The following is a 24032-nucleotide window of genomic DNA, read 5'->3' as shown; positions in this document are numbered from 1 at the left end:
CAAGGATTACTTCCTCCAGGGTCTTCTCTCTGTCACCAGCTAAATATTCCTCCAAGCTTTCATCGGTTGCACTTTTGTCCTGGATCAGTTCCAGGAGCGTTTTTCCATCTTCAGATTTCCAATCTGACGTAATAAAATTAATCTCTATGTAGTGCAACATTTTTATCATCCATGTGTTGAGATGTGACTTCTCATTTCTCGATGATTCAAATCTCTTTAAAAGAGCATGGAACAACTCAGCGACCTGCTTCGGGCTCCATTTCATGTTTGTAATTAGTCCTTTTAGTTTCTGGAGGAGAACTTCTTCATCATCCTCCATTTTAAAAATAGGATCAGAAAAATCTGAAAAATACATTTTTTCTTTGAAATAAAATGCGATGCGAGCTTGAATAAATTTCTATACAAGACTAATTCGTCCCGTACCTAATACTGTAATTCGTCCCGTACCTAAGACTGTAATTCGTCCCGTACCAAAGACCCCTGAAGGTGACGTCATCATTTCATGTTTTGAACGCGCGCTCTGTATGTCACATGACTGTTGGAATACGCATGCGCACCAGCTCATATGCTGTCGACTGAAACGGCAAAGGAGTTAATCGGCTTTATTTCAAATGAAAATGCTTAAGCCGCGTGAAAGTATCGCTGAAATATCTGTGCCAACCACTCCTAAAATAAAGCGTGCCATCTTATTGTGGTGGTAGCATCAGACTGCTAATCCCCATTAGCCTTTGCTAATCCCCATTAGCCTTTGCTAATCCCCATTAGCCTGAGCCAATCCCCATTAGCCTGAGCTAATTAGCATTAGCCTGCTAATGCTAAATCTCATAGTGGAAAAAATTCGATCAATGGTGTTTAGGGCCCAGCTAGCCAGATCCATGTTGCTCTCAATCTTATTCTTATTCGGACAGTGTGTAAGACACGCTCTCACAGCAAGCAGCAAGCGGAGAGATGGGGAGGGCAGGGAGAGAGAGAGAATGCAACCGTCTCCGTCAAGACTGCAGTTTTTTTTAACCTGGCCTAAATGGTACCATATCGGAGGTGGAGACATTGCAAGGATGTTTTAAAAAGCAGCGAGGTAACAGTACCTCACCCGTCACTTGTGTAAATGACATGAAATTATGGCCCAAGTAAGGTACATCGACATTATCAGTTACCTTGTTTTTTTCCGAAGGTTTTGATGGCGAGAAATCACGTAATTATAAGAGCACCAGATTATTGATTTTATTGCTCTGAAGGTAAAGTAATGCTGAACAAACAAGGCAACGTTATTTTCCTTAAAGCAGCTGTAGAGTCGAGCCAGCGCATCGGCCAAGCTAAGCGTTAGCATGGGTCAGAGCCGGAGCGAGTACAGGCACGAGGAAGCCGTTGTAGATGTAACCCAGCAGCTGAGAGCGGATGGAGGGATGAGCCACCTGAAAGAGACAAAGACACGCTTAGTGTGTGTGTGTGTGTGTGTGTGTGTGTGTGTGTTTGCATGTGTGTGCGTTTGCACGTGTGTGCGTGTGCTGTATGCTACCTTGGCAATAGCACTACAGAAGTCCAGTGAGTGCAGGAAATGGACCACAGCAGGAACCTGTTGGCCCAAACACGAGGTAAAAGTGAGATCATTTTTCATTCATTTACTCTCGTTCAGTCAGCCCCTGATTTGTATACTCACTTAATATAGTTTTATATTTTCATATAGTTATCTAACACATACTTGTCCATATTTGATTACTCACATTTTACAGGCAACCACTGTAGTCAAAGTAGTAGCACTTGACATTTATTTTACTGTGCACACAAGTGCTCCACTGACACACAATAGGATGAGAACTCTGGCCAAGTGGGGGAGGTAGGGCAAGTCAAAATCTTTGCTTCAGTGGTTTAAAACTGAAACCTGACAAAGACAGCAACACAAGCACTCCACACATGTAAAAGGTGCACGTACAGATGGGCAGGGAGCATCCCTTCTTATTCCTCTTGCTTCATTTGCTGTCACGGATTCATTCATTCATGATTTCATCCTGTCACCCTGCTGCTGTGAGGTTACCTGCTGCCAGTCCGCCTGCTCCAGATGGTGCCAGTCCTCACTGTAAACCTGCAGACCTGTGGCCAGCACCTACAGTACACACACACACACACACACACACACACACACACACACACACACACACAGGTTTCCATATAATTATGTAGCCTACAAGCAGAGAATCAGTGCAGACAGACAGAGAGTGACTGGAAGGCTAGAAGATAAAATATGGTTCCCCGATCTTTTTTTTTTTTTGGTAGATTTTGTTAGTCATTTAATAAGATTAAAAAAACCTTGAAATAAAGAGAAACAGATGGAAGCTTGTTTCTGCCACTGAAGAAAACATTCATTAGCAAGCGTAAAATTAAAAAATATGTAAATTTTGGGTTATTATTTTTGGACTTACTAACTCAAACTTCTGAGAAATTAGGATGAAAAAAGTGGCAGAAACAAGCTTCCATTGCAGCAGCCTGCAGATGCCACTTTGGCTTAAAAAATGTTTATAAATCATGATTTGTCTTCTTATACAGTAAACTGGATATACTGCAGTTTCTGGTCCCAGTAAATTCCTAAAGTTTTCCAGTTATTCCTTTCCAATCCAACTTTATTGGAAAGGAATAACTGGAAACATTTGACACTTAGATTGCTAATTGCAGTTTCAGTCAATGCTCTACTCCCATCCAAGTTCACAGTGGAGTTGGAAAAATTAGATCCTGACTGCTAAAATTCACATTAACATTGAACCCACTTGTGACATAAACTGTCACAGTCTGTCATATTTGTTGTTTTTGTCATGATTCTTTGTTTCTATATCCTCCAGTTCCTCCTGCCTTCTGTTTCCCTCCTTTTGTCTAAATGTTTCAGTGAGAACTTTTTGTCTTACATTATTAATCTGAATTTCTGACACCTAAATAAAAAAAACAAAAAAGATTTTAGGCTTCAGGACTGAGGTATCAGGAAAGACAAAGATGATCAGCATCAGCATCAGCGGTGGCACTGGTCGTCAACAGCTGCGGTCTCGTGTCCCGTTAGCAATCAGGCAGGCGTCCAATCATGTGCAGACTTGCTAATCCCTCTTTGTGTTGGAGCCAATCTCACACTGATTTGAGGTCAGCGTGTGGTCACATGGGCTTAAATCTGACACACACACACACACACACACACACACACACACACACACACACACACACACACACACACACACACACTGCCTCTGCACCAATAGAAAAGCTGGTGCTCAGAGGAAGAGGGCGGGGCTTTACTTGGTGTCAGTGAGAGAAATGAAAAAAAGCTCAAATGAGTGAGAAGGACTGTGAAAAGAAAACAGAAAACACTTGACAGTGAGCAAGCTGAGCTAGCACCACCTATGGAGGAAGAGAAAGAACACTGGTATCTGCCAACATTCGGTGTGTATCACCCAAGGAAACCAGAGCAGATAAGAGTCGTATTTGATTCAAGTGCTGAGTGTGAAGGCATGTCTCTGAATGATGTACTCCTCAAGGGCCCAGATTTAAACAATACTTTGTTGGGAGTTCTTCTGCGGTTTCGCAAAGAGGCTGTAGCTATCAGTGCAGATGTGCAACAAATGTTTTATTGTTTCATTGTCAGAGAGGACCACAGAGACTATCTTCGTTACCTCTGGTACAAGGACAGTGATCTCAACACAAATATGGTAGAGTACAGGATGAAAGTGCATGTGTTTGGAAACACTCCATCCCCTGCCGTGGCCATATATTGCATGAGACGTGCTGCAGAGAAGGGTGAAAAAGAATACGGTTCTGATGCAAGGCAGTTTGTGGAGAGGCAGTTTTATATGGATGATGGCCTTACATCAGTTTCCACACCAGAAAAGGCAATAGATCTCCTGGCAAGAACTATGCAGATGCTAGCAGCATCCAATCTGAGGCTACACAAGGTGGCATCAAACAGTGGGCAGGTGATGGAAGCCTTTCCTGTGGAAGATCGTGCAAAAGACTTGAAGGATTTGGAGCTTGGTGTGGACCCTCTTCCTCTACAACGTAGCCTAGGACTCTACTGGAACCTGGAAACAGACAGCTTCACATTTCAGGTATCCCAGGAGGAGAAGCCATTTACTCGAAGAGGTGTGCTGTCCACAGTGAACAGCCTGTACGACCCTCTAGGGTTTGTGGCTCCAGTAGTAATGCAAGGAAAAGCATTAGTCCGGGAACTCTCACGCGGAAGTACTGACTGGGACACTCCGCTTCCTCCAGACAAGCAAGATGAGTGGAACACATGGAAAGACTCTCTGAAGGCCTTGAAAAACCTGTCCATAAAGAGATGCTATATTCCTGTCTCACTGTCTTCAGCACAGACAAAGGAGCTGTACATTTTCTCAGATGCTTCGATAATGGCAATAGGAGCAGTAGCCTACTTGAGAGCAAGAGATTGTAATGGGAAAAATCATGTTGGATTCGTCATGGGAAAGTCCAAGTTAGCCCCATGCCCAGCTCCTACCATTCCACGCCTTGAGCTTTGTGCAGCTGTGCTGGCTGTACAGTTGTATGAACAGATCAGAGATGAGCTTGATATCCAAATGGATACTGTGAGGTTCTTTACTGACAGCAGGATTGTACTTGGATATATTCACAACTCCAAAAGAAGATTTTACATCTATGTGGCCAACCGGGTTGCTCGCATCAGACAATGTACCCATCCTGATCAGTGGTGCTACATCCCTACAAACCAGAATCCTGCAGACCATGCAACCAGGCGTACATCAGCAGAACAACTGCAACAGAGCAGCTGGCTGTCAGGACCCAGTTTTATAACTTGTGACAGTGCAGAGGGGGTTCCTGAACCCTGTTTTTGCTCTCTTGTGAATCCTGACACGGATGCAGAAATCCGACCTGAAGTCACAACCATGATCACCAGAACCATTGGGGCCCAATTAGGGTCACGACGCTTTGAGCGATTCTCAAACTGGAGAAAACTCTGTGGTGTTACAGCCAAACTGATTCACGTCGCAGCGTCCTTTAAAGAAAATCAGCAAGGAACAAAAGACAAAGGCTGGAAATGTTTCAGAGATAGGCCAACCCTGATGGAGCTCTCACAAGCCAAGATAGTGATTATACGTGCGGTGCAACAAGATGTCTTTAAAGAAGACTTAAAGTGTATCAAGGAGGGAAAGCCATGTAACAAGCAAAGCCAGCTCAGAAAGCTAAATCCTGTGACAGATGATAATGGTTTACTTCGGGTTGGAGGTCGCATATCGTGTACAGACCTCTCAACAGAAGAAAAACATCCTCTGATCATTCCACACACTCATCACATTGCCACACTGCTTGTGAGATTCTATCATGAGCAAGTATCTCACCAAGGACGCCATATAACAGAGGGAGCAATCAGAGTGGCTGGATACTGGATTATTGGTGGGAAACGGCTCGTGTCCTCTATTATACACAAGTGTGTTATTTGTCGCAAGTTGCGTGGGAAATTTCAAGAACAGAGGATGGCAGATTTGCCAGTTGACAGACTCACACCCGAGCCGCCATTTACAAATGTAGGCCTTGATGTGTTTGGACCCTGGACCGTCATTACACGTCGTACAAGAGGAGGGAGTGCGGACAGCAAGCGCTGGGCAGTACTCTTCACCTGTATGGCAACCAGAGCTGTACACATTGAGCTGATTGAGTCCATGTCAACTGACAGCTTCATTAATGCACTGAGAAGGTTTTTTGCTATCCGAGGCCCATGCAAACTCCTTCGTTCTGACAGGGGAACAAACTTTGTGGGTGCCTGTAAGGAATTGAGCATCAGCACACAAGATTCAGCAGTAAAAACCTACCTCCAAAACAAGGGATGCACATGGGTATTTAACCCACCACATTCATCACATATGGGGGGTTCATGGGAAAGGCTCATAGGTGTCGCTAGGCGCATTTTGGATGCAATGCTGCTTCAGACAGGCCAGACGCGCCTCACACATGAGGTCTTGAGCACCCTCATGGCTGAAGTCATGGCAATCATGAATTCAAGACCCCTGGTTCCTGTGTCTACTGACCCAGACATGCCTACAGTCCTCACCCCAGCAATGCTTCTGACACAAAAGACAAATCCTGTTGCAGCCCCCTCTGGAAAGTTCCAAATGGCTGACCTGCATGGTAAGCAGTGGAAGCAGGTCCAGTGTCTCGCAGACACTTTTTGGAAAAGATGGAAAGGGCAATATTTGTCCACTCTACAAAGTCGTAGAAAATGGATTCAAGGAAAGCCAAATATCAAAGTGGGAGATGTCGTCTTACTCAAAGACACCCAAGCTCACAGAAATGAATGGCCAGTAGGGGTGGTTGTTAAAACCCTGCCAAGCAAGGACCAGGCTATTCGCAAAGTGGAGGTGAAGATTGTGAAGGAAGGAACTGTCAAGGTTTTCCTGAGACCAGTTTCAGAACTTGTAGTCCTAATTTCTGAGGAAAATTGAACAAAAACAGAAGAGATTTCAGTTTCCTAATTAGAGACATTTCTTTAGTTTGATAGTGGCATGATAACATCATGCCAAGCGGGGAGTGTGCTGTTTTCTATAAAAAACATTGTAATTTAAGCAGTGGTAATGTGACCACATTTGTACAATGCTGCCACCTAGTGGACCTTTTATTTTATTTTTAATGGAATAGATTTGTAGCTAATCAGTGAAAGCAGTTGGCTACAGGGAAAGCAGCGAAGCACATGGTGCAAAAGAGTGCCCTTTCATACGCTTGTGCCTTGGACACATTTGTCTGTAAGTAGTTCATGCATTAGTTCTGACTATGTTTTCTAATATTTGTTAGTCTTCTGATGTTTTATTTTGGATAATTTTATAGTTGCTATTCTTGTTAAGCTAGCCTGTTAAGTTGGGGAATGTTCTACATGTATAGTTAGCTGCTTAGTAATGTGTCATGAGGAGTCCATTACAGTGTGTGTATATTAATATATGATTATGTTTCTGTATTTTTTCAGTTTTACACTGGCGACACTTCTTAATTAAACTGTGCAAAGCCAAGCAAGGACTTGTGAGTTTATTGGAGTATCAAAGTGTTAACTAGCTGTCTAGCTCTGCCAGAAACGCACTGCGAGGGCAGCATAAGGACGATGAAGGAAACATCTGTGCTGTGTCTGCTCTGTAAGTAGAATCTCTGTGTTTGTTTGAATTATTGACCTTTGACTGTCTGCTCTCCTGATAACTGATGATGGAGGAGAAGACATGAAAAACTAATCAGGCTGAATTCAAGTTCAAACACTATGAGGACCAACTGCAGGTCTGAACTGACTCTTTATCTTTATCAGGAGTCCAGGAAACACAGCAGGCAGTGAAAAGCTCAGATCATTCACTGATTACATGAACACAGCTGCACAGAGGACACATGACTTTACTGTGACACTGAACAGGAGAGACTGTAGTGCAAACTTTATTGAAACTTGTTGCTGCATCAACTCTATCAGAGAGAGACGAGTTTGTGTGTCTGTCAGCTGTTTGTGTGGAGTTGTTCTTTGTGTTCACCTCAAACCAACCTGAGTGTCATTTCTCTTTAGCTCTGATCTCACTGCTGAGCTGCACAACAAACCAAGGTCAGTAACCTTCTTCTGTCACAGCTTCAACCTGATAAATGCTCACTAATATGACCTGTTTGGCTTCAAAGCAGCTGGTTCTTCCTGTACCATCAGCTACACTGACCCTCATGACAGTGGAGTTTACTGGTGTGAGTCCAGAGAGGGTGCCATCAGTAACATGGTTAATCTCACAGTCTCTGGTAAGCTGAGTGTGTGGAGTTAGTGTTGATGAAGCTGTGTGTAAATGGATGAAATGCTGTACTTTGTCTCTGTGTTGAGGTGGATCAGTGATCCTGCAGAGTCCTGTCCTCCCTGTGATGGAGGGAGATGACGTCACTCTGCTCTGTCAAACAAAGACCACTCCCTCCAACCTCCCAGCTGCTTTCTATAAAGATGGCTCCCTCATCAGGAAGCAGCCTACAGGTCACATGACCATCCAGCATGTTTCCAGGTCTGATGAAGGCCTCTACAAGTGTGACATCAGCGGTCATGGAGAGTCTCCATCCAGCTGGATCACTGTCACAGGTGACACACTCACCTGTCTGTGTTTCTGCAGGTTTCAACATTCACAATGTGACCATAACTTAATGACTGTGTTTGCTTTATTTTAGAGAGACACACCACCACACCTCCACCTACATCCACACCTCCATCACTCTCTCCTCTTGTTCTCTCTGTGATGCCATTTTTTTGGATCAGTCTGTGTTGTGGTTCTACTGGTGTTACTGGTTCTGCTGGTGAGACGATGTGTTCACAGGAAACCTGAAGGTGAGACTCAGACTTATTCTCAGATTTTATGTTTATGGACTTTTTTAAGATCAAGTCTACAATCATGAAATCCATAGATTGCGTTACATATTTAAATGTTATTGTTCATTTTGAATCATTTCAGTGAATAAAGAAGAGCCTGGAGAAGATGACATCATGCAGAGTCATCATCATCCAATCAAACAAAGAAGAGGTAGTGTTGAGGGCTGGTTTGTGAGGTCAACAGCAAAAACACTATGGTTGCCGTGACACTGCTCCCAAAGAACCAATCAGCAGCTGAAACAGCAAACATGTGACTCTGGCTCAGGTTGTTTAGGCTCCTTGTTGTCATAGTGATGCTGCAGACTGAATGGACAAAATGTTCTTTGTTCCAATAAATGGACTTTATCAAAGTCGTGCATGTAAAACCACAGCAGCAACTTCCTGTTGTTGGTCACAGTTGATCTGAAACAGTTGAACGTTGAACCACAGTGTTACTGCTTTGGCCAACAACAGTGTTCATGCTGTGAGAGCGTGTTTGCTTTGTGGTCGTCCACCTGCCCTTTTCTCAGAAACAGCCCCCAGTTCTCTGTGGTCAGTCAGTGTTTCTCAGCAGAGGTGTTAAGAGGAGCAAAAACTGTGAAAGCTGAATATGTAGCAGCTCATCAGGCTCATGAAGGACACAAAGAAAGTTACAAGTTTTCTTGTTGTTGTTTGGCTGTATTGGACAAACTAATGAGAATTAAAATCCACTGAGGAGTCGAGGAGACTCACAAACAATCACATCCACACACATTCATCTGGTTTCACTGAAATCACATCAACACTCTGAGAGCAGAAATTCTTCTGGATTATGGAGGAACAGACGACCAATGACTCCATGATCCAAAAATCATCATTGACTCTCTTCATGATGCAACATTACAAACAGAACAAATGTTTTGTCTCATTTAGCTGCAGTGTAATGATACAGCTGTACTGCTGCAGTTGTTGTTCCTGCAGTCATTTAAATGTGTTTTATTCTGCAGACACTGATTCAGCTGCAGTCTACTCAGCAGTGACAACTGAAGACATCAGTTATGGACCAACAACCATCAGATCAAGGAGGCCCAGGTACAGCTGCTCTGTAACAGAGCCAAGCTAGCTGCTGTTTGCAGCCATCATGCTAAGCTAAGCTAACCAAACCACATCCTGAGTGAAGCTCAGTCCCAGTTCATATTTACCAGTGTGAACTGGGACTGTGTGATGCAGACAGGTGCAGGTTGGAGGTCTTGATTGAACTCCAAAGCTTGTAATCATGTTTCCTGTTGTTTGAACCCGAGATCACTGATGGTCACTTTGACCCTGAGGTTGAAGATTCTCTGGTCTGATGAAACAAGAACTATTTGTCCACACTTTATAAACATTATGGAAACCAGGACCTGCTCATCACCTACCCAGTACCATCCCAGCAGTGAAGCATGGAGCCAGACTTGAACCCCACTGAGCATCTCTGTAGAGACCTGAAAAAGGCTGAGCACCAACAGCCCAACCTGACGGAGCTCGAGAGGAGTTGAAATGAAGAACGACTAAAAATCCGTCCAAGTGTGCAAAGCTTGTTGCATCATACTCAAAAATACTCGGTGCTGTAATTCCTGTCAAAGGTGCTTCAGCTAAGTACTAAATAAAGTTTACTATCACGTTTCCTGTTGTTTGAATTGTGTTCATGTTCACACCTTAAAGCAGACAGACGGCATCTACCCCACAGTTTGAGCTACACTGTTGTAGGTGGTATAAGAATGGACATGCAGTTTGTTGGAGGTTTTGTACCCTGTGGCCTGCACAGGTCAAACAAACTGAACACTGTAAATAACATGAAACTGAAAACTGCATCATGTGGATGCAGCTTTCATTTCCAGCTGTTCCAGTGTTTGTTTTCTCCTCTCAGCAGGCGGTTTCCTCCCTCTATCTCCACTGCTGCTGCTTTGTGTGGCTGTGATGCTCACACTAAGAGGTCGCAGTGTCAGGGGAGGCTGGCGTTCTGCACTACCCCCTGGTGGATGATTGAGGAAATGCATTAGTGCTGCTAAATCAACCAAAATATTTCACATTTTATTAGATTTTAATTTCAGTAAAAATAATAGTATTAATAAACCAGTATGTGGTGACTTTTACAGAAAGGTGACACACACACACACACACACACACACACAAACGAGAACATCTTTGTCCACTGTGTAACAAAATGAACAAGATTAAGTGGACTCCACTCATCACTTGCAAGCAGCTTTGCAGCATCATGTCTCTCATCAGTCAAAAACATTCAGTTCCTCCTGCAGCTCATCCACGGGTCAGTACTGTACTGCCACAACCATCATATGGAGCAATAAGGTTTTATGTGCATTATTAATAATGTGTATTGTTTTAAAGAACACTTCATTATGTTGACATTTAACTACTAGCTTACTGGCTGCTTCTCTTAAGTACTAAAGTCTGTACGGTGTCACATGTGCTCATCTGTAAAAATCATCAGATTTCCACCATCAACCAAACAATGTGCTCAAGAAGATCCCGACAGCAGGTGAGGTCCTGATGAGGAAGGAGCGTCAGCGAGTGGTTCAACAGCAGCTCAGCTTTTTAAAAAGGGGGACAGGGTCTGACTCCTCTGAAATCTGACTGGGCTGTACTGTATGAAGCAACAGTAACAACAGCAGCAGCTGTCTCAGTGAACTTTATTTTTATAGTAAAAACTCTACAGCATAATAAACAGGAACTTACTGAAACAGTGGTATAAATACACACGGGGAGTGAAAAGAGGAATAGTGCATAAAAACAGCATCAACTGAGTCAACAGGTCAGAAAGTCTCTAATAAAAGAACAGAGGCAGTCATCAGTGCAAAAAAAAAAAACAAGAATCTGCTCATATTCAATACTGATAGGACGTACATTTGAAAATGGTTCCACTCTCATCAAAATACAAGAAAAAGTGACGTATTCCCTTTAAAATATGATTCAAAAAACATAAACACAGGCTTCTGGCTATAAAGTGCTAATACTACGCAGTCATATGTAAAGGGTTAATGCCAATATGTGACCCACCTTCAATGGGAAGCAGTGAGTAATATCACAAACTACCCACTATTACAATTTTATTTAAATTTTCATATAAATAAATACATTTCTATAAATATATAACTACATACTTGTGAGTGCTATCAAACTGGATGTCTGTTATTACTGTGGCCCTCCTGTAGTACCACCAGGGGGCAGCGGCCCACGCTTTGGGAAGCACTGTCCTAGACAAAGGTTGTTACATATGGAGCTGCCAGGTATGAGGAAAAGAGGAAGCCCACAGAAAGGATTCATGATGTAGGACAGGCAGAGGGCTGGTGTGAAACTGGAGGACGCTGGGTGTAGATGGAGGTAGATGACCTGCTGGGGTGACCCCCAAACAGAAGCAGCTTAAAGAAGAAGAAGAAGCAGGTGTGCTCTAATAAAGCTTCACAGTACATGTAGTGCTTAGAAAACATGAAAAAAATAGATGAAAGATTCATACAATCAACTTTAGAGGCTATGATACATAAATATGAATGATGTGTGTTTTTAAACTGAAGCAGCAGGTAGTTGGAATTTAAAAGCAAAGTTAAAGAGAGGCTTTAGCTGAGCAGGAGGCAGCAGGATGGACGAGCAGGTTTGGTCCCTCCTCACAGCATCAACAGTACTTTTGTCATTCATAACCTTCTAATACTCAAATACTAATACTTTAAACAAACTCATCTTTTCAAAGAAGAAGAAGTTCGTGAAGGTTATCGATCAGACAGTGAGGAGCTAAAAAAAAAAAACCTCGATTTTTCTGTTACTAAAAAAATTCCCTTAATGCACGTTCACATATCAAACCTGGAAATGTTTGCTGACCTGACTGTCGATGTTTGGCACCAAAGAAAAATAACATTTAAAAAGTTGTGTCATTTTTCTTTTGGAATGAATCAATGTTTAGATAATGTTCTTCAACATGCAGCCCCCAGAATGATGAAGTCTTTCACAGAGATGCTGAACACCAAAATCAGGAAAATCAGGATTCAGGTGTAAAAATCTCTGAGATGATTCAACAGAAGAACTGTTTGATTTGATTTCTGAAGATCATAAAACCGAGAGACCAGCTATCAGTGCCACAGATCCATCCTCCTCCTTCCCTGCATCCTCCTCCTTCCCTCCATCCTCCTCCTTCCCTCCATCCTCCTCCTTCACTCTTAGCCCGAATTAGTTGAGTTTACTAGAAAATCGTGTGGAAACTCGTTGCCTTAAACCGTTCTAGTTTTTACACAAAGATGAAACTAAACATGTTTAGTAGTCTTTACTAAAATTGATTAGCTCATATAAATTTCTTGCTATTTATGTGAGCTAATCAATTTTAGTAAATACTACTAAACATGTTTGATACATTGTACTAAGGTTCCAAGTTAACACAACTAAACATGTTTAGTTTCATCTCTGTGTAAAAACTAGAACGGTTTAAGGCAACAATTTTCTAGTAAACTCAACTAATTTGGATTAAGAGTGAAAATAACTTTTAAGCTAAACTGTAAAGCAAATAAGCAATTTAACATTTAAAGCTATTTATATTTTGTTAATTAATAACATTTCCTCTGATGTAATTACCCTTTTTATGTTCAAGTTGTATTGAATGTAACACTAAATTGTAAAGAGAATAAATTAAATACATTTCAGTATTCCAATATTTTATTTTTCACAGAATACTTATGCAAAAGACAATTTTAACTGTAGTTTGTCATCATGCTTTTCACAAGTACAAAAAATGTATTAAAACAGTAGCCATTCAAAAAAAGTTTGCCATCCAAAAGGCAAGTAAAAATAGGCATATGTGCTTGATCTCAATTCTACCATGTTTAGAGAATGAATAAAACTGCAGCAGCATCCAACAAAAATATTTGCATCCTTTTGGGAAAACTGGAAACCTTAAAGTAGGACACAATCTCCAACTTGGAAAATGAACAGATCAACTATGTTTAAGGGAAGATTTTGCATGTTTTATGTAAATGTACAGTCTGCGTTGTTAGTAAATGTAACCAACTGAAGCAATAAATTCCTGTGCTGCTACTGACTGAAAAAAACCTGTAAAATAAGCGGTGATGTTTTTGTTGAGGAAGAATTACGTTATTTTGAATTTTCTGCTTCAAATGACTACATTTACCATCAACATAAACTGGACATTTACATGAAAAGTGCTGAATTTTCCTTTAACTGTATCAACTAAATAATACTATGGAGCCCTGAGCATATACTTCTAAATCCTGTCTTGTACAGTACAAGTGGCTGGACATTGATGTCTCTTATAACACTGTAAACTGAACATTACAAACTTTCTTAAGAAATAAAAGTTGTGGCAGCACTGCTGCACTGAACTGCATTACATAACGCAGATGGAGTTGATAAAGTTGTCCTTGAGTATTCAACCCCCTGACTGTTCACTGATAACACAGGACATTTCTTTACATCGCAAGCTGGTTTTTCAATGTTTGTAACTTTGGTTTTAGTTCAACGTGGCCCAGCTCAAGAAATACCTGCTGGATGAACTGGAACATGAACTTCATAGAAATGGGGTAACTGAGATGCATTGCATATGCAAGTCCAAAGAGAAGACACGCAGCTTTTGGCAGGTCTTGAATGTTGTCCATCACCACTTCTCCCTCAATGACAATTTTTAGTGAGGCTGGACTGAGATGCAGGGAGGATGAGGGCACAGCACCTTCAGGTTCAACAAGGAGGATCCCAATGTCAATGTTGCAGAAGGAGTCATCATCATCTGAGGCCTTTATAAATGACAAGAGCACAACAGTGATATTTCAGTGACCATCAATAATTGATAAAAAAATAACTTCCACAATCAAATTGAAATTTCTGTCATATCGTCTGTTTTATCATACTGTGCAGCCCTAGTTTCCTAGTGTAAATGTTGAATGAGTTTCAGCTCCACAAAAGAACATCTATCCAGCATCTTCGTGTGCTAAGTGGAACGATACCTTATCCTTTGAATTGTTTAAAACTATGCTCACAAGTTTTCTTCAATCACTGGAACTGCCATCTGTTTTGTGTATGTCTATGCCGAAATCCTGACATGAACCCAACACAGCATAGCATAAGATGTAAATTAAGATTAAAGGAATAGTTTGGTTTTTTTTTTAAGTTGGTTGCATGAGGTGCTTACAGATGGTCAGCATATTTACCTACAGTAGATGGTGGTCAGCCTTTCCCCACTTTGGAGAAGCAGCAGGTGGATCAGTGTAGGTAGATAAGCAATGTACTGCTGCAACTTGTATTTTTAGATGAGAAAATTAAGTTATAGCACTCTCTCAATGGCTGGCACAGAGTACATGTAAAACATGTAAAATGATAATGTGCCAATAAATATGTAAATAGTAATATTTGTGTGTTTATTAAAATGTTTGTTGGCTATAGCACTGGTTTGGACAACTTTTTATAATGCACACGTTTAGTTTACTCTTTATTGCTTTTTATGATAAAATATGAATTTCTAAAACAGGGAGAGAGGCTTTGGCTCTATATTCTAATTCCTCTAAGTGTAAGCTTTCATTAGAGCCCTCATTGACGTCTGTAGGATGAAGCATTCAAAAGTTATTGCATTTTCAGGGTTATCCAAATTCATCCAAAGTGTCCATTTGTAGTGTCCAAAAATGTCACTCTGAAAAACGCACAACCTATACCATATGAAATATGCTGTAAAATGCTCATTTTCACAGCTATTGTTTTCAGATTTGAAATGGGAATAGCCAAGACCTTCTTCTTTGTAGTTATGGTGTGTTTTAGTCCATAAGTATCAACTTCAGCTGTCAACACTCTTGTTTTTTTAATCTAGGCGAGAAAAAAAATCTTCAGATCTGTCTGTTCCAAAGAGTATAACTTTCTGATAGTTACACTTAGAGAAAATCTTACTTTTGTATTAAAAAATATAGAATGTTACCTTTACAAAATGCCCAAGCTTTTTCACACAGTCCTAAGGGTTTAAGAACAGCTTTAAGTTAAAAATTTGAGTACATTTTTAGGTGTTTTTGACAAAAAAAAACGATCTCTCTGCAGTTTAACTGTGTTATCCTGTGCTGATGGATGCTCATTGTTCCACCCATCTTATTTTCTACTCATACACTGACCTCATATTCTGCTCTTGGAGCTCTTAGATATGAAGATTTAATATGAAGGCACAGCTCCTCTTGTTTTCCCAAATAAATAGATATTTTGCTCAGTAGAACTTATAATAGAGGATCAACATTAATCCAACTGACTTTAAAAATACTGATGAAAATTTTCTGTGGACTGATAAAAATCATGTCTCCATGTTTTCAGTGAGGAAGCTCACAGGATTTCCTGCAGTGAATGAGATCAAGTTTTCCTGCTGACCTCATTATCATTCAAATGTTTGAACTGTGAGAAAATATCTAGAGCTCACTTTTATTTCCAAGTGTCAATAATGCAACTTTTAAAATGACAATAACCACAGTTACTGCACCTGAGTCAGAGCACATGTGACTGAAAGTGATCAACAGAAGCTTCACGGCAGCTTTTCTCTGTTAAATCTGCAGGAAAAAAAGGTCACAACCAATGAAACAGCTGGAGCTGAGGGCCCTCCAGAGGTCAGGGGTCAACACTGTGAGGCTGCTCTTGTATTTATGAATTCCAAATATTTATTCTGTTCTGTAACAGTTTTTTTTTTTAACTAATTCAGAAAGTTACCTGACAGCAGGAACATAAAAATGGATGTGTATTGCTGGGAAATGTAACTGACGCACACGTGCATGTAACTAATGGGACTTTAAACCTGAATGCAGTTCAGGAAGTTATGAATGAGTCAGCGTCTCAAACAAGCATGAGGTGAGGGCACATATTTTCACTTCCTTTGTGCTGTTTGTAACTAAAAGAACTGAAAAAGACTGCACGACTAAAGTGAGACGTTTCCCGCACACACAGAATAAAGCTGTTTTCATTTCCCTATGTGTGTGCACTGATGTGTTGTGAGCTGTAGGGACTATAGTTTACTTAAAAAAGAAGGATTCTAGTACTCGAGCACTGGTTCTGCTCAGAAAAGGAAAAAAAAAATCTCAGTCATTAACACACGTGCCATCATCAGGACAAAAACTGTTCACCTGAAGTTTGTGCTGAAAGGCCAGCATTATTATACAGTATTATAGATATAGAGCTATTGCTGCTGCAGTCATTACTTACTCTTTGGCACTCAATGATGTCCACACGATGACTGTGTGGGTGATTCTGGGCCTCTTCTGACACCTGTGGTTAAACAGACTTGACGTAGCCTGTCAGCTCTCGCTCTCTCTGCCTGGAGTCTGGAGTTTTAGTGTTTGACACTTGAAGTCAGGATTTTCAACTGGCGCGTCCTCTCCTCAAGATGGATTTCCAACTCTGAGAGTCAGAGCGGCCCCACCAAAACCTGATGTAGAATAGAATAGAATAGAATGCCTTTATTGTCATTATACAGGATGTACAGTACAATGAGATTGGAGGGCCACTCCTGTTCAGTGCCATGCAACAGAAAATCAAGCTCTCTAAAATAAAAATGAAAATATTATAATCAAGAATATACAGAAAATAAACAATGTGTAAAATATACAAAAAATAGAATGTATAGAAATATATACCTACATTGGTGCATCTGTACATTGTAAGAAAAGTAAATAAGTGTATACATATAATAATGAAGATGATGAATATTGCACTTGGTGAATGAATATTGCACTAGTGAATGAATACTGGATATTACACAATATAGGAGTGATAGATATTGTTCAGTATGAATTATCTAATATTGCACAGAGATGTGGGTGTTGCACAGTTACGGTGGGTGAGTGTGAGTGTGAGAGTTCAGGGTGGTGATTGTAAGTAAGTAAGTAGGTAAGTAAAACTTTATTTATATAGCACCTCTTAAGGCAGCTGCCACGAAGTGCTTCACAACAATAAAACAAAATACAAAGAAAACTTTAAGCAAATGCAATATTAAAAAGATGAGTTTTATATTTTATTTTATTTTATATTATATTTTGCTTCGTGATGCCAGGATAAAGGGACCACATAAGAAAGAAAGTCAGTGAGCAGCTTTCCATCAGGTTTTAGTGGAATTTGATTCTTGTCGGGTCCATCATAAAGGCAGGAGTTTAGGACAGACTGCAGGTTTGTTCAGTGTGGTTTGTTCACTCTTCAGCTTCACATTAGTTTTATTTCTGAAGCATCGGTTCATCTCAAAGCCCTTTATCTTTACAATAAAGCTCCTGAAACATTTGCAGTGCACTGATTCGGTGCTACACACCTGCATCGACCTGCATCACAAAGTTCCTGATTAAAGGAGATTCATCTGTACAGGAATAAATAATCCCACCCATTATCAGCACTAACAAGCTCACACTTGAAAGCATAATGTTCAATACAACAATGTAACAAAGCCATCAGGTGCTTAGAATTAGATTATGTTTCTAATTCATAAACTTTTTTGTTCAATATGATTTCTAAAAGAATAAGATTAAAAAGCTCCGCTTTAAAAAATTTAAAAAAAAGAATGAAAACTTCCAGCTGGTGATCATGAAGGAGCTAAAGGCACAACTTTCACTTTGGACTACTTTTCACACGCTTAAAAAAAAGGCTAATAGAAGTAAAACAAACATTAAAACTGAAACTGAAAATTGTTTGGGATGCAAAGAAAAACCCACAAATAACATCAGCTGAAATACAGGACTCTCTGAAAACTGGCAGTGCGGCTGTTTCAAGATGCACAATAAGGAGGCACTTGAAGAAAAATGGGCTGCACGGTCGAGTTGCCAGAAGAAAGCCATTACTGCACAAATGCCACAAAGTATCTCACATGTAATGTGCCAAACAGCACAGAGACAAGCCTCAAAACTCAAAGCATCATAACTGGATAGTTTTATTCTACATTAATGTCTCACTTAATATAGTTGGAAATTAATCATTCTCTCAGCTGTATTCCTTGATGCTGAAATGTGTCATGCTTGTTTTAACAGCTTATATTGAATAAAAGACTTAAAATTAAAGCACAAAAAGGAGAAAAAGTTCGTTCTCCGTTTAACCAGCTGCTTTTACACAGCTGTGCTTCGCGCTCACGGTTGCTAGGCGACAGGAGCTACGGAGAGGTGGGGGCAGGTGACGCTGATATGAAGGCGAGCCGCTCACTTCCGGCCTTTGTGGTCTTCGTGGGCTGCGAAGGCTAGGTGGGCCGGGTCCTTCGAAGCATGCGGCCCCTGAATTTTTGACATTGTGCGTCGATATAATCTGTATGCTGGGAACTCGTGCACTGAGAAACGTTCCACGGTGCAAAGTGCGTTAAAATTTTTAATTCGTTATTTTCCCCATAATTAATTAATGGAAATTAACGTGTTAAAGTCCCACCCCTAATATATATATATATATAATATATATATATATATATATATATATATAATATATATTATATATATATATATTATATATATTATATAGATATATATATATTATATATATATTATATATATATATATATATATTATATATATTATATATATATATATATATATATATATATATTATATATATATATATATATATATATATATATATATATATATATATATATATATATATATATATATATATATATATATATTAGGGTGGGACTTATATATTATATATATATATATATATATATATATATATATATATATATATATATATATTTCAATTCAATTCAATTTTATTTATATAGCGCCAAATCACAACAAACTGTTGCCTCAAGGCGCTTTGTATTGTGGGTAAAGACCCTACAATAATACAGAGAAAACCCAACAGTCAAAACGACCCCCTATGAGCAGCACTTGGTGACAGTGGAAAGGAAAAACTCCCTTTTAACAGGAAGAAACCTCCAGCAGAACCAGGCTCAGGGAGGGGCAGTCATCTGCCGCGACCGGTTGGGCTGAGGGGAGAGAAAGACATGCTGTGGAAGAGAGCCAGAGATTAATATCAATTAATGATTAAATGCAGAGTGGAGTATAAACAAAGTAAATAAGGTGAATGAGAAGAAACAGTGCATTATGTGAACCCCCCAGCAGACTAGGCCTATAGCAGCATAACTAAGGGATGGTTCAGGGTCACCTGATCCAGCCCTAACTATAAGCTTTATCATAAAGGAAAGTTTTAAGCCTAATCTTAAAAATAGAGAGGGTGTCTGTCTCCCGAATCCAAGCTGGAAGCTGGTTCCACAGAAGAGGCGCCTGAAAGCTGAAGGCTCTGCCTCCCATTCTACGCTTAAGTATCCTAGGAACCACAAGTAAGCCAGCAGTCTGAGAGCGAAGTGCTCTGTTGGGGTGATATGGGACTATGAGGTCTTTGAGATAAGATGGGGCCTGATTATTCAAGACCTTGTATGTGAGGAGAAGAATTTTAAATTGTATTCTAGATTTAACAGGGAGCCAATGAAGAGAAGCCAATATGGGAGAAATCTGCTCTCTCTTTCTAGTCCCTGTCAGTACTCTAGCTGCAGCATTTTGGATCAGCTGAAGGCTTTTCAGGAAGCTTTTAGGACAGCCTGATAATAATGAATTACAATAATCCAGCCTAGAAGTAATAAATGCATGAATGAGCTTTTCAGCATCACTCTGAGAAAGGATGTTTCTAATTTTAGAAATATTGCGCAAATGCAAAAAAGCGGTCCTACATATTTGTTTAATATGTGCATTGAAGGACATATCCTGGTCAAAAATGACTCCAAGATTTCTCACAGTGTTACTGGAGGCCAAAGTAATGCCATCCAGAGTAAGTATCTGGTTAGACACCATGTTTCTAAGATTTGTGGGGCCGAGAACAAGAATTTCAGTTTTATCTGAATTTAGAAGCAGGAAATTAGAGGTCATCCAGGCCTTAATATCTTTAAGACATTCCTGCAGTTTAACTCATTGATATGTGTCATCTGGCTTCATTGATAGGTAAAGCTGAGTATCCTCTGCATAACAATGAAAATTGATGCAGTGCTTTCTAATAATACTGCCTAAGGGAAGCATGTATAATGTAAATAAAATTGGTCCTAGCACAGAACCCTGTGGAACTCCATAATTAACCTTAGTGTGTGAAGAAGACTCCCCATTTACATGAACAAATTGGAGTCTATGAGATAAATATGATTCAAACCACTGCAGTGCAGTACCTTTAATACCTATAGCAAGCTCTAATCTCTGTAATAAAATGTTATGGTCAACAGTATCAAACGCTGCACTGAGGTCCAACAGGACAAGAACAGAGATGAGTCCACTGTCAGAGGCTCTAAGAAGATCATTTGTAACCTTCACTAATGCTGTTTCTGTACTGTGATGAATTCTGAAACCTGACTGAAACTCTTCAAATAAACCGTTCCTCTGCAGATGATCAGTTAGCTGTTTTACAACTACTCTTTCAAGAATCTTTGAGAGAAAAGGAAGGTTGGAGATTGGCCTATAATTAGCTAAGACAACTGGGTCAAGTGATGGCTTTTTAAGCAGAGGTTTAATTACAGCCACCTTGAAGGTCTGTGGTACATAGCCAACTAATAAAGACTGATTGATCATTTTTAAGATTGAAGCATCAATAATTGGAAAGACTTCTTTGAACAGTCTAGTAGGAATGGGATCTAACAAACATGTTGCTGGTTTGGAGGAAGTAACTACTGAAGTTAACTCTGAAAGATCAACTGGAGCAAAAGAGTCTAAACAAATACCAGCAGTGCTGAAAGCAGCCGAACATGAAGAATAATCTTTGAGATGGTTATGAATAATTTTTTCTCGAATGTCTAAAATTTTATTTGTAAAGAAATCCATGAAGTCACTACTAGTTAACGTGAAAGGAATACTCGGCTCTACAGAGCTCTGACTCTTTGTCAGCCTGGCTACAGTGCTGAAAAGAAACCTGGGGTTGTTCTTATTTTCTTCAATTAATGATGAATAGTAAGATGTCCTAGCTTTACGGAGGGCTTTTTTATAGAGCAACAAACTCTTTTTCCAGGCTAAATGAGCATCTTCTAATTTAGTGAGACGCCATTCCCTCTCCAGCTTTCGGGTTATCTGCTTTAAGCTGTGCGTTTGTGAATTATACCACGGAGTCAGGCACTTCTGATTTGAAGCTTTCCTTTTCAGAGGAGCCACAGTATCCAAAGTTATACGCAGTGAGGATGTAAAACTATTGACGAGATAATCAACCTCACTGGGAGCAGAGTTTAGGTAGCTGCTCTGCACTGTGTTGGCACATGGCACTGAAGAGCATAACAATGAAGGAATTAGATCCTTAAACTTAGTTACAGCACTTTCAGAAAGACTTCTACTGTAATAAAACTTATTCCCCACTGCTGTGTAATCCATTAAAGTAAATGTAAATGTTACTAAGAAATGATCAGACAGGAGGGGGCTTTCAGGGAATACTGTTAGGTCTTCAGTTTCTATGCCATATGTTAGGACAAGATCCAGAGTATGATTAAAGTGGTGGGTGGGCTCCTTTACATTTTGAGAGAAGCCAATTGAATCTATCAATAGATTAAATGCAGTGTTGAGGCTGTCATTCTCAGCATCTACATGGATGTTAAAATCACCCACTATAATTATTTTATCTGAACTGAGCACTAAATCAGATAAAAAGTCTGAGAAATCAGACAGAAACTCTGAGTAGGGACCAGGTGGACGATAGATAATAACAAATAAAACAGCTTTTTGATTTTCCCAATTAGGATGGACAAGACTAAGAGTCAGGCTTTCAAAAGAATGAAAACTTTGTCTGGGTCTCTGATTAATTAATAAGCTGGAATTGAAGATTGCAGCTAATCCTCCTCCTCGACCTGTGCTTCGAGCATTCTGACAGTTACTGTGACTTGGGGGTGTTGATTCATTTAAACTAACATATTCATCCTGCTGTAACCAGGTTTCTGTAAGGCAGAATAAATCAATACGTTGATCAATTATTAAATCATTTACTAATAGGGACTTGGAAGAGAGAGACCTAATGTTTAACAATCCACATTTAATTGTTTTATTCTTTGGTGCAGTTGATGAAGCTGTATTATTTATTGTTTTTGAATTTTTATGCTTAAATAGCTTTTTGCTGATTTTAGCTTTGGTTTTTGGTGGTCTGGGAGCAGGCACCGACTCTATGGGGATGGGGTTTTGGGGGGATGGCAGGAGGAGAGAAGCTGCAGAGAGGCGTGTAAGACTGCAACTCTGCTTCCTGGTCTCAACCCTGGGTAGTCAGTTTTTAGGAGGGTTAATAAATTTGGCCAGATTTCTAGAAATGAGAGCTGCTCCATCCAAAGTGGGATGGATGCCGTCTCTCCTAACAAGACCAGGTTTTCCCCAGAAACTTTGCCAGTTATCTATGAAGCCCACGTCATTTTTTGGACACCACTCAGACAGCCAGCGATTCAAGGAGAACATGCGGCTAAACATGTCGCTCCTGGTCTGATTGGGGAGGGGCCCAGAGAAAACTACAGAGTCCGACATCGTTTTTGCAAAGTTACACACCGAGTCAATATTAATTTTAGTGACCTCCGATTGGCGTAACCGGGTGTCATTACTGCCGACGTGAATAACGATCTTACCAAATCTACGATTAGCCTTAGCCAGCAGTTTCAAATTTCCATGAATGTCGCCTGCTCTGGCCCCTGGAAGACATTTGACTATGGTCGCCGGTGTCTCTAGCTTCACGTTTCTCAAAACAGAGTCACCAATAACCAGAGTTTGTTCCTCGGCGGGTGTGTCGCCGAGTGGAGAAAAACGGTTAGAGACGTGAACAGGTTGGTGGTGTACCCGGGGCTTCTGCTTAGGACTACGCTTCCTCCTCACCGTCACCCAGCTGGCCTGTTTTCCCTGCTGCTCGGGATCTGCTTGGGGGGAGCTAACGGCGGCTAAGCTACCATGGTCCGCACCCGCTACAGGGGCCTGGCTAGATGTAGGATTTTCCAGGGTGCGGAGCCGAGTCTCCAGTTCAGAAAACCTGGCCTCCAGAGCTACAAACAGACTACATTTATTACAAGTACCGTTACTGCTAAAGGAGGCCGAGGAGTAACTAAACATGTGACACCCAGAGCAGGAAAGTGCAGGAGAGACAGGAGAAGAAGCCATGCTGGTAGTGAGTCGGCTAAGGGCTAAGCTACTAGCTGAGCTAAGCTAGCGAATTTCTAAAAACAAATAAAGTGAGTAATGTGAATACAGGTGATTCAGCAAAGAGTATGCTATTTAAAGTAGGTGAAGATTACACTAAAATATGTTATTATCCAGATAAATCGAGTTATACAGATATAACAGCTAACAGACAGCAAAACACTGTGCTCCGAAACAGGAACAGGAAGTAATACAATACCGCAGTGAGAGCCATAATATATATATATATATATATATATATATATATATATATATATATATATATATATATATATATATATATATATCTCAACTCTATGTTCGCCCTGCGTTAGCGACACCATGATTCACCATGGCAACAAGTAAACAAAGACCGGAGCTTCCATTTTAATCTCTCTCTCTCTCTCTCTCTCTCTCTCTCTGGGATTAAAATGGAAGCTCCGGTATTTGTTTACTTGTTGCCATGGTGAATCATGGTGTCTGATGCATGTCTTTCTTTACTCTCGCACGCGCTAACTCAGGGCGAACATAGTCAGAGTTGATTGAACTGACTCTGATCAGTTGCCGATATC

At 40.4% G+C, this 24032-nt stretch overlaps 2 protein-coding genes and 1 long non-coding RNA gene across 4 annotated transcripts in view; 2 read left to right on the top strand and 1 right to left on the bottom strand.

The window, feature by feature from the left end:
- Positions 1 to 24032, bottom strand: part of LOC115776620 (CD226 antigen-like) — a 92069-nt gene that overhangs the window by 12376 nt on the left and 55661 nt on the right. The gene's annotated exons all lie outside the window — the stretch shown is intronic.
- Positions 3265 to 7891, top strand: LOC115776592 (uncharacterized). 2 transcript variants are annotated; one of them, XM_030724318.1, is made up of 5 exons: positions 3265 to 6743; positions 6962 to 7124; positions 7535 to 7570; positions 7645 to 7752; positions 7832 to 7891. In XM_030724318.1, exon 1 carries the CDS (start codon positions 3378 to 3380, stop codon positions 6444 to 6446), a length of 3069 nt encoding a protein of 1022 aa, XP_030580178.1. In that variant the 5' UTR covers positions 3265 to 3377; the 3' UTR covers positions 6447 to 6743; positions 6962 to 7124; positions 7535 to 7570; positions 7645 to 7752; positions 7832 to 7891. The 2 variants fall into 2 exon arrangements, with proteins under 2 accessions (XP_030580178.1, XP_030580177.1); XM_030724317.1 differs by having other exon boundaries at positions 3265 to 7124.
- Positions 8181 to 9946, top strand: LOC115776601 (uncharacterized). The gene is made up of 3 exons (XR_004019479.1): positions 8181 to 8320; positions 8445 to 8513; positions 9328 to 9946. It is a non-coding gene; the product is annotated as an uncharacterized LOC115776601 (long non-coding RNA).

The sequence above is a fragment of the Archocentrus centrarchus genome, unplaced genomic scaffold (assembly GCF_007364275.1).
Source record: "Archocentrus centrarchus isolate MPI-CPG fArcCen1 unplaced genomic scaffold, fArcCen1 scaffold_35_ctg1, whole genome shotgun sequence".
NCBI classification, from domain to species: domain Eukaryota; kingdom Metazoa; phylum Chordata; class Actinopteri; order Cichliformes; family Cichlidae; genus Archocentrus; species Archocentrus centrarchus.
Note: the sequence above shows the minus strand (reverse complement) of the source record. Positions and strands in the feature narration are given on the sequence as shown.